The 9,007-nt window shown below is 46.8% G+C and overlaps 1 protein-coding gene across 1 annotated transcript in view; it reads right to left on the bottom strand.

Moving 5' to 3' along the window:
• Positions 1 to 7,109, bottom strand: part of RTEL1 (regulator of telomere elongation helicase 1) — a 40,146-nt gene extending 33,037 nt beyond the window's left edge. Inside the window, exons 1-12 of the mRNA XM_034066921.1 lie at positions 7,070 to 7,109; positions 6,762 to 6,879; positions 5,743 to 5,932; positions 5,256 to 5,349; positions 4,027 to 4,108; positions 3,753 to 3,813; positions 3,458 to 3,533; positions 2,707 to 2,791; positions 1,971 to 2,036; positions 1,332 to 1,485; positions 750 to 788; positions 36 to 114 (exon numbers count right to left, since the gene is read on the bottom strand). Of these exons, the coding sequence (XP_033922812.1) occupies positions 36 to 114; positions 750 to 788; positions 1,332 to 1,485; positions 1,971 to 2,036; positions 2,707 to 2,791; positions 3,458 to 3,533; positions 3,753 to 3,813; positions 4,027 to 4,108; positions 5,256 to 5,349; positions 5,743 to 5,932; positions 6,762 to 6,863 (1,028 nt within the window). The 5' untranslated portion in view covers positions 6,864 to 6,879; positions 7,070 to 7,109. The remainder of the gene's footprint in view (positions 1 to 35; positions 115 to 749; positions 789 to 1,331; positions 1,486 to 1,970; positions 2,037 to 2,706; positions 2,792 to 3,457; positions 3,534 to 3,752; positions 3,814 to 4,026; positions 4,109 to 5,255; positions 5,350 to 5,742; positions 5,933 to 6,761; positions 6,880 to 7,069) is intronic.
• Between the last annotated feature and the right edge of the window lie 1,898 nt (positions 7,110 to 9,007).

Genomic DNA, 9,007 nt, shown 5'->3' on the forward strand with positions numbered 1-9,007 from the left:
AGTATATATAGATATGTTAACAAGAAGAAATATACCTTCCCTCTTTAGTGACTCCACTATCATCCGGTGGCAGCTCCACTTCATCTATGGCACTTTCAAGCTGAAGAAGAATCTCTTTAAGAGAACCAAAAGGGAAAAAAGTTGGAATTCACAAAACTCATTTCTGGGACAAATCCAAGCTGCTTTTTCAAATGTACTTTATCACTAAGGCTGTTACCAAAGGCAGCAGCCCTGCTGCTTGATTCTGCAAACAAACCAAAACCACTTCCCTTGGTCTCACCTCTAAATATTCATATTTAAGAACTTCCATGACCTCAATTCTTAGATAAGCTTAAGTCATCAGCTAGATGTTAAACTCTTCCCTATAGATGGAGAAAGTTGGTCTCTGTAAGCATGAGACAGCTCAAGCTCTTGCTATTAACTTACATAGCATCACAGTCTTACAGCAGTGATGCAATTAATGCAATTGCAGCACACCAACAACATTAGAAACCAAGGGAACTTCTAGGAAAAAAGGAAGCAATGCATTCATTTGCTACATCACTCATCTGCTACATCACTCATCTTGGGAAAATACTATAATCAAACATTCCACAGCGTGCTCAGGAAAAAAGAGACAACTTCAACTTCCATGGATTACTGAGTTATGAGCAATGTCTGCAGAAAGGCTACAGGAACCCAATTTACAGGTGTTTGCCTTCTGAGACTGTTTCAACAACAACTTTCAAGGACACAGGAAACAATCTTACTCTTTATCTTTGCTATATCTTCGAGTTCCATGTTCAGGCCTGTTGAAGAAAGGAAAGATTTCAAAGAGGATGTTTCACATCTGTTTCATCCCCAGTTTCTTTATGCCTTTGCAAAGAGTATGGATAGGAAAGCTAGAACTGTGTACATGGAAAAACATGTTCTGTGTTCCTCTTATCATTCCCTTTCATAACCTTCATGTCACATTTGTTTAGCCAAATATTTTCATGTTTGGCAGTGACAACTAAGTAACAATAACAAATGCCATAGAATCAATGGTTTGGGCTGGAAGGGACCTTAAAGTTCATTCACTTCCAACCCCTGCCATGGCAGGGACCCTTCCACTGGAGCAGCTGCTCCAAGCCCCTGTGTCCAACCTGGCCTTGAGCACTGCCAGGGATGGGGCAGCCACAGCTTCTCCGGGCACCCAGTGCCTCAGCACCCTCATAGTGAAGGCTTTTGTCCTAATACCCAATTTAATCTCCCTCTTTCAGCTCAAAGCCATTAGGAAAAGTTCTTTTCCAGTTCTTGGCAGTGGCACCAATAATCCCAGTGCAACAATGGGTTTGGGGTTGTCAACACACCTGAAGAGGCCAACTCCATATTGAACTCAGCATTTACTTCATTCTGCTGAACCACTTTGGCTTGTTCTTCCAGTACAACATCTACAGTATCTATTGCCGAGGCCAAATCATAGGGTGTCAAGTCAAAAGAAGATGACTCCTCACACAACCTCTCCTGAAATACAAGGAACAGAAGCATTCATTGGACTGCTCAGGGTGCTCAGTGCTCATCACAGGTGATGAAGACCCAAAGACCAAACTTGGTTTCATTCCTGACCTCCATCCCAGGCCAGAGGGCATCTTATGAACACCTGAAGTGCAGCACCATGCACAGCACTTAAGAGCTGATGCAGCTGAGCTTCAAGGATGGATCTTTCAGGATTTCTTTCACCTAGAGCTCTCCCAACAAGACAAGCAGCACCCTCAGGAGGTGCTATGGGTGGAGATCCACCTTCAGGGGGAAACAATCACCTTGTACAGAGTCATGATAGGGCCAAATGAATGTTAATGAAGCTACAAAGCTTTAACTGTCACAGAACCAAGAAACATTCATGATAAAGAACACAGACAATAAGAGCTGAGTACAGATTTTACAGGCACAGGTCCCTTTTTCTCTCCGGATGAAGCCTGAGAAATGGCAACAGATCACAAACAACTTACCACATTGTGAGCTTCATCAAGTATCACCACAGTCCCCCTCAGGTCCAAGCTGTGAGCTTTGCGGCTCTGAAGATGAAAGAGAGAATGAGGGGATGGGCAAAGGCCACTTCACCTGATTTGATTGTTTAACTCATTAAAGGTTTGGTCTTTCTGCCTTTTCTGGAATGTGGCTTTTGCTATAATTCATTCATTACTCCAAGTTGCATGAAGCTGGCAGCAGATTTGTTTCCTCAACAGTTTTCAAAGGCTTCATTTCCTACCCATTACATATGGACACCTAATTGAAGTAGCTTGCCTTTCCCCACATAGCCAGCAATTATTGCCAAGAGAGATATCCAAACTCTACTGAAAGGTTTCCTTATTCTAGGAATCATGCAGCTGCAGGAACACAAATGTCTCGGAATGGATGCAGAGATACTGTGTGGTATGAGTGAAGATCTGCACCAGGATGTGAATACTGCCAGACAACAAGGGATCGCCCATTCTGCAAGGCTAAGTCTGTAAAACCAGCACGACCTCAAGGAAAAACTGGAGTATTTCTTAACTGTGGGAAAGAACTTCACAGAGAAGCCCACAAATGGCATCTTCTATGGTTCTGAATTTGACCTGGGGTTTGACTAGTTCTGAAGCATGGCCCATAATGTGTTCACTGTGCATCAGTTCACAGCTCACCTACTAAAAGCCAACATAAAGGTAAAATAGAACAACTGCATTTAAAAGCAAACACATGCATTACCTTTGAGTCAAGCAAATAGTTGTAAGGCATGAAAATAATATCTGCTTGTTGCTTTAGGCTTCGAGAAAGGTAATAAGGACAAGCTCTGTTTAAAGAAAGAACAAACTATCAACTAAGACTTGCAGTAGTACCAAGAGGGCATTCAACATTCACAGTGTTTCTTATGCTCTAGGGTTTCCCATCAACTTAATGAGCTGAAGCTGGCACGTGTCATTTTAGGGCAGGTGGTGATCTCTATTCACAGAAGGGAAACTATAGAATATCTGTGCAGCTCAACAAAACAAAGGAAGAATAAATGGAGGAAAGTGGCATTTCATTACTGCACATTCATTTCACCCCTTTAGGCTACATGCAGATGCTGCACTAAACTACTTCATCCCAGCAAATCAGTCCCCTCAGCCTCCCGGATCAGAAACAGAGCTGCAGGATCATTTATCATGGCAGATGATGTTGGGAGCCTCTGCTCAGGTGAGGAATAAAACACTGGTGAGCCTGACTCTGACCTGATTCAGTCTTTACACTGATTGAAATAAATGGCTGTATGACAAGAACTGCAGTAACAGAAGTTTGGTGCACGCATGACTTTGTGGGAAGCCATCTCTGCACCATACTCAGCTGCTTCACTTTGCTCTCATCACTGTTCTCCTGCTTTAGTGTTTGCCAAGTTCATACCATGGTGTTAATGAAAATGAGTGGAGAAATAGTCTCCACTGTTTTCAGAAGTGGGGGAAGGTCAGAGGGGATCATTTACCTGAGCTCATTGCCCTTTTTAACCAGGTCTTCGATATCCATGATTGAGCTCATCAGCTCTTTCTCTGTACTCTTCTCTGTGATAAATGAAGTACAACCACAAGCTTAGGTAAAGGGGCCACGAGATTTGTTTCCCTGATCATCACCCTCATCCACTTCCCACCATTTCACTATTGAAAGGCATCAACACAGAGCAAAAACCACACACATGCACAGGAAACACACCTAAACTTCTATACCCACCAGGCAAACCTCTCCCTCTCCAAAGCAGGGCTTCACTTCCACACCAAACTCACCTTCCACATTGTTATAGAAATGACAAGCACGAGCCATCACTTTCTTCCTGCACGTGTAGATCTGTAAAACAATGTATTTTAGCCAAGATTAGCACAGCCTGAAGCATGTTAAGGAGTGAAGAGCTGTTGGTTTTCTGTAACACCAGTTAATGAATAAATGCTAATCATGGTTATTCCGTTTTAAAATGATGTGTTCCTCTGTCCACCCTAGGAGTAAGGCTTTCTGCAATAGTACCTCCACATCCTCACTGTTCATGCTCAGCTCTGACCTCACCTGCATGTAGTTGCTCTCCATGCGCCTCACTTCAGGATGGATGCAAAGCTGGTCTCTGGAACCCAAAACACACACCTTGGGCCTGTTCAAACAGAACACACAAAACTGAAGTTAAAAGCCAGACAAGAAAGAAAACCAGAACTGTACATGTCTACATTGGGTGGGATATATCACAAGTGAGAGGCTCAGGAGAAATAAGTGAGCCCAAACTAAGGGGCAGAAGCAGAAACAGTTAGTCTGGAACAGCTATGGGTGTTATCTGACTTCATGGCACTGTGTTTCTCCTGGTAGCAGTGGGTGGCAACAAGCAGCAGTGTAGAGCAGGAGGCAGGGAGCATCAAGCTTACATCACCCACTTGAAACAAGGGGAACACAAAATGGAATAGATAAACCTTTAGAATTAGTTTTAAGCAATGTTAAGTTCGATGACTTTGTAACAGTGGAAAAATACTGAGGTGCATGGTACATAGGAAAAACAACAGAGTACAGCTAGAGAACATACTGGTACAAGAGAAATCATTACAGTTGATGTAGTCTTAAGGAAAACAGTCTAGAAGAACAGGACACAGGGATAAGGAGTACCTGGGAATGGCAGTGGTCCAGGCTGGGCTACAGTTAAACTAACTGGTAAGTAGGAGGATAGGTGGGTTATTATGTCTCTGGTGCTAACAAACCAATTAAACTGGTATGAGCATCTACTGTGTGTGCTTCAAAGGCTGCCAGGAGTGATGAAGATTGTTGGAAGAAGTAAAGGCCCCTCAGAGACCACCACATTTCTGTATGCAGACACATGTAAACTAATTCCTCCTGCCTGCTCCAAGGGCTCAGACAAGCACTGGTACATCAACAGCTGGAAACTGAGGCATCAGTACAGCAAACCCATGGGGTTCTCCACAGATGGACATCAGCCTAAGGAATCTGGTTTTGCAAAGGCTCCCACTGCCTTAAAGAAATACCCCAGGGAAAGAAAAAAAGGTAATTTAGAACTAAACGTGTAAAGAACCAAAAACCAGACCGAATTCAGGCAATTCTATGCTTAAAGGAAGAGAAGCTGTGGAAAAGCCCAAACCCAACAAAGAAATCCAGGTTCTACATATGCACATGAAGAGAACTGCATTTCCCTGGGGATCATTTTCCATACATGCATCCACATAAACAAACAGTAACTACATCAGATGGGTTTCTCCACCTTGTCTTTGAATAGGAACATTATCCTAAATCATATTTACCTGTAGACTGTGTTCTTTAACTCATTAATGACCTGGGTAAGCTGGGAGTGAGTTCTGGAGGCATAAATGATTTTAGGGACATCAGTGTAATAAGCTGCCAAAAAGTGGAGAGAAAAAAAGGGCAGAAAACCATTATTAACACAGGAGGAAGAACTGGAGACATTATTAGGTATTAGTAGCTTCCTTTCCCAGCTGGTACTATGGTAACAGCTTGGCTTGTAGAGACAGCAAGAAATTGGGCCATCTAATTATTCACACATAGAAAATGAGCTGAATGAGCTTCTAATGTTCTAAGAAACAATCAAAAACACCCAAACCCAACACATAAGAACACTTACAATCTATAAACCAATGAAGCTGTGTTTCAGCTGATACACAACAGCTCCAGGACTTTAACAATCACAGTTATGAGAGAAGGCAGATAAAAGCAAAGGGTCATTAACATTTCTGCATGGCCCCTGCTGAGGATGGGAACAACAGCACTTACTTGGGATATCATCATTAGGGGCAACATTGCCCCAGGATGGCCCTGGGAAGAGCTCCTCCCCATTCAGTCGTTGGGCAATCTTGCGGGCTGAGATGGCATCTTTATAGTGCTCCTGCCAAGCCAGGCTGGAGCACAGCAGGCAGAGGGTCTTCCCGGTGCCTGTAGGGCTCTCCAGGACACCATTTACCTTCTGTGTTGAAGGGAAAAGGGAATAAGTAACTTGGAGACTCACAGCGGGTTTAAACCACAACATACAGTGATGTGGATGCTGGGATTGAGGGTACCCTGCTGATGTCTGCTATGATACCAAACTGAGTGGGGAAAGGACACTTTGAACACATGGAGAGCAACCATGCAGATGACCTGATCCAAGCCATGTGAGGAAAGGCTGAGAGAGCTTCTTCAGGCTAGAGTTAAGGCTCAGGGGAGACCTTCCTCCGTGTTCCAGTGTTTAAAGGGTGGCTACAAAAACACAGACTCCCTTTTTATAAGGAGTCAATGGAGGAGGGATCATGGGCACAGGTTACTCCTGGGGAGATCCTGGTTGGATACTATAGGACCTTCTCACACTGAGACAACTGGAACAACAACAACCTCCCTCGGGAAGCAGCACATTCCCCAATGTTAGACACTTAGGATTCAACCGGACACGGTGCTGGGACATCCAGCCTAGGTCAGAAAGCTTGGACCACATCACCCCTGAGGGTCAACCCCAACCCGGGACTCTTCTGTGATGCTATGAAACCCCAGGCAGCAAAGCACAAGCTGTGTGAGCACAGGGGCTACTTGCTTTGCTTCTCTTCCCTTTCCTAAGCTAGGCTGAAGCATCCCAGCTCCCCTTCCACCGGCTGCCACCTGTGTGCATCTGGGTTTCAGTAACCAGAGTAAAACGGAGGTAAAAGAGAGGATTTGGAAGCAGCAGCATAGGGACATAGTTAAACCAAATGGTGATAACGGCGTTTTAGAGAACCCATTTGTTACAGTTAGAAACGAACACTACGAGCCACGGGTGTGCTCACCTTCTGCAGGCACTCCAGCACCTTGGCCATGTAGGCTTCCTGGCAGGCATAGGGCTGGAAGGGGAAGTCCACGGTGATGCCGTTCAGCTGTACCTTGGGCATGTTGTCCTGTCCGCACCTGCAAGGCAGTGGGACACGGGGGTCACCCCGCACCGAGCGAGAAACCGGAGGGGGGGGGGGGGGGGGGGGGGGGGGGGGGGGGGGGGGGGTTCACGGGCACGACGGAGCGCCCAAGGACCCCGTTCCCATCTCGGGCTCCGGGACGGAGGCTCACGGGGACCCGGGGCCCGTTACCCGTTACCGCTCACCGCCCGCTCCGTTCCGTTCCGCTCCTCCCGCCGAGATGACGCCGCTGCCTCCCGATTAGGCGAGAGCTTATCTTCCGTCGGCAGATCTCGCGAGAGTTGCGCGTTGCCATGGGGACGGGGGGGGGCGGAGGGGCAGGCATGGCGGAGGGGGACTGGGGATGTTGGGGGTGATGCTGATGGGGGACCCGAGCGGCACAGGGCAGGAGGGTATCGGGAGTCCCCATAGGCAGGAGGGTACTGGGGGTCCCCATAGGCAGGGGGGCACCAGGGGGTCCCCACAGGCAGGAGGTTGGTGTTTTGGTTGCTAAAAGCAGCAAGAGGCTGCGAGGATGCTGAGAGGGGCTCTGCATCAGGGGCTGGAGGGATAGGACAAGGGGTGATGGGGTTGTAATGTGTGGGGTTTGTTCATTAAGAGGTTTAAAGGGAAATACTGCTTGGGACACTCTGGGACACTCTCTGTAACTGTCACTGTGTGGAACCATATTCCTCTGTTTGTAATTATTTATGGGTAATAAAGGGGAAATCAGTTGTGTTGTTGCATGGGATGGGGGGGGAGAGAAAGCCCCGAGCCCAGTGCTGAGCTTGGAGCCAGCAAGATCCAGCCTGGTGTCCAGAGGCATCCCTGCTGCTGGAGGGAGGGGAGCTCGGTGGTTTGAAGTGATACCTTGTTACATGCACCATATAAGGAATAGAGGGTCCGGTAACAGACACTTCTAGAAGCTTCTGGGAGCTTCTCGAAATCTCTCGACGATGAGACCCCAGCAACAGAGGGGAGCAATGGGAAAGCACCACGTCAACAGCCGGGCGGGATCGGCTGAAGCCTTGAACCGACAGGGATACAGGACAGCCCCCCCAGACCCGGGGTGTGGGTCTGGGGCGGAGCAGGGGCTGTCTGGGGCATCCAGGGCTGGGTTTGTGTCTGCTATTGCCTGCTCACTTTAATACATGTATTAATGAAATGAGATTGGGTCATTCATTGATAACACCTCCAACACAAACCAGTCCATGGCTCCTAAAGCCTCTGCCCTGTTCATAACAACTCAGGTGGATGAGTGACCCTGACCAGGGTTTGTCTCCAGGTCACTGCTGTGCTTTGTGCTGTGCATCACTGCCTGAGGAGAGGGCAGAGCACTGCAGTGTTCCTTGTTGAGGCTCAGCTTGCAAGACACAAGGGTTCTGTGTCATTGCAGCATCTGCATTCAGAACAATGTCTCTTGTTAGGGTGAATGTGCTGCCCCTTTGTTCCCTGCTTTCCCTCCATGTGTTTCCTCCAGTTCCAGCTCCCATGCGATATCCCATGAGCAGCCACATCACTATTGCACTTGCTGGTTCCTGATGTGTTGTGCTGAGCCCTGAGCTGCTCTGGACTGGGGAAAATACACAAGGATGTTAATAAATGGGTAGCCATTGGATCCCCCATACCCCATCTTGTGCAGTTAGATGGGGAAGACACTAAGACAAAACACTTTACATGCATCTCTATGCACTTTCTATTACTGCATCTCACGCCACTCAATGGTGACTGCATAGATGTAGACCAGGATGTGGGTTGGTTTATGCTAACTTGAAGATGCATTTATTCCCAGTGAGCTGCACAGCTTGTTTCTATGTAGGAATGTTCTGATATTTACAGAAAAATAACTATTGAATATATGGAATCTGTCCTCAAACTTCTGGAACATTCCATGTGTTGGGATAGGAGAGCTTATGGATGTTGCTCTTGGGTCACCAGCCTTTAAGCTCCTGGAGCTGAACTTGTCTGGATTGCAAACTGCCTTTACCTGTAGCAGCTGGGCTTGAGAGCACCGAGTTATCCCTCTGGCTCTTCCTGGTGCTCCATGCAGAACATAACAACTGATTTTGCTGCTGTTTCTACCTGTGGACTCTAACTTGACACCAGTTGTGCGAGAGAAGCTGCAAAAGAAACAGCTTAGTAAA

This window comes from Melopsittacus undulatus, chromosome 10 (genome assembly GCF_012275295.1).
Source record: "Melopsittacus undulatus isolate bMelUnd1 chromosome 10, bMelUnd1.mat.Z, whole genome shotgun sequence".
Lineage (NCBI taxonomy): Eukaryota > Metazoa > Chordata > Aves > Psittaciformes > Psittaculidae > Melopsittacus > Melopsittacus undulatus.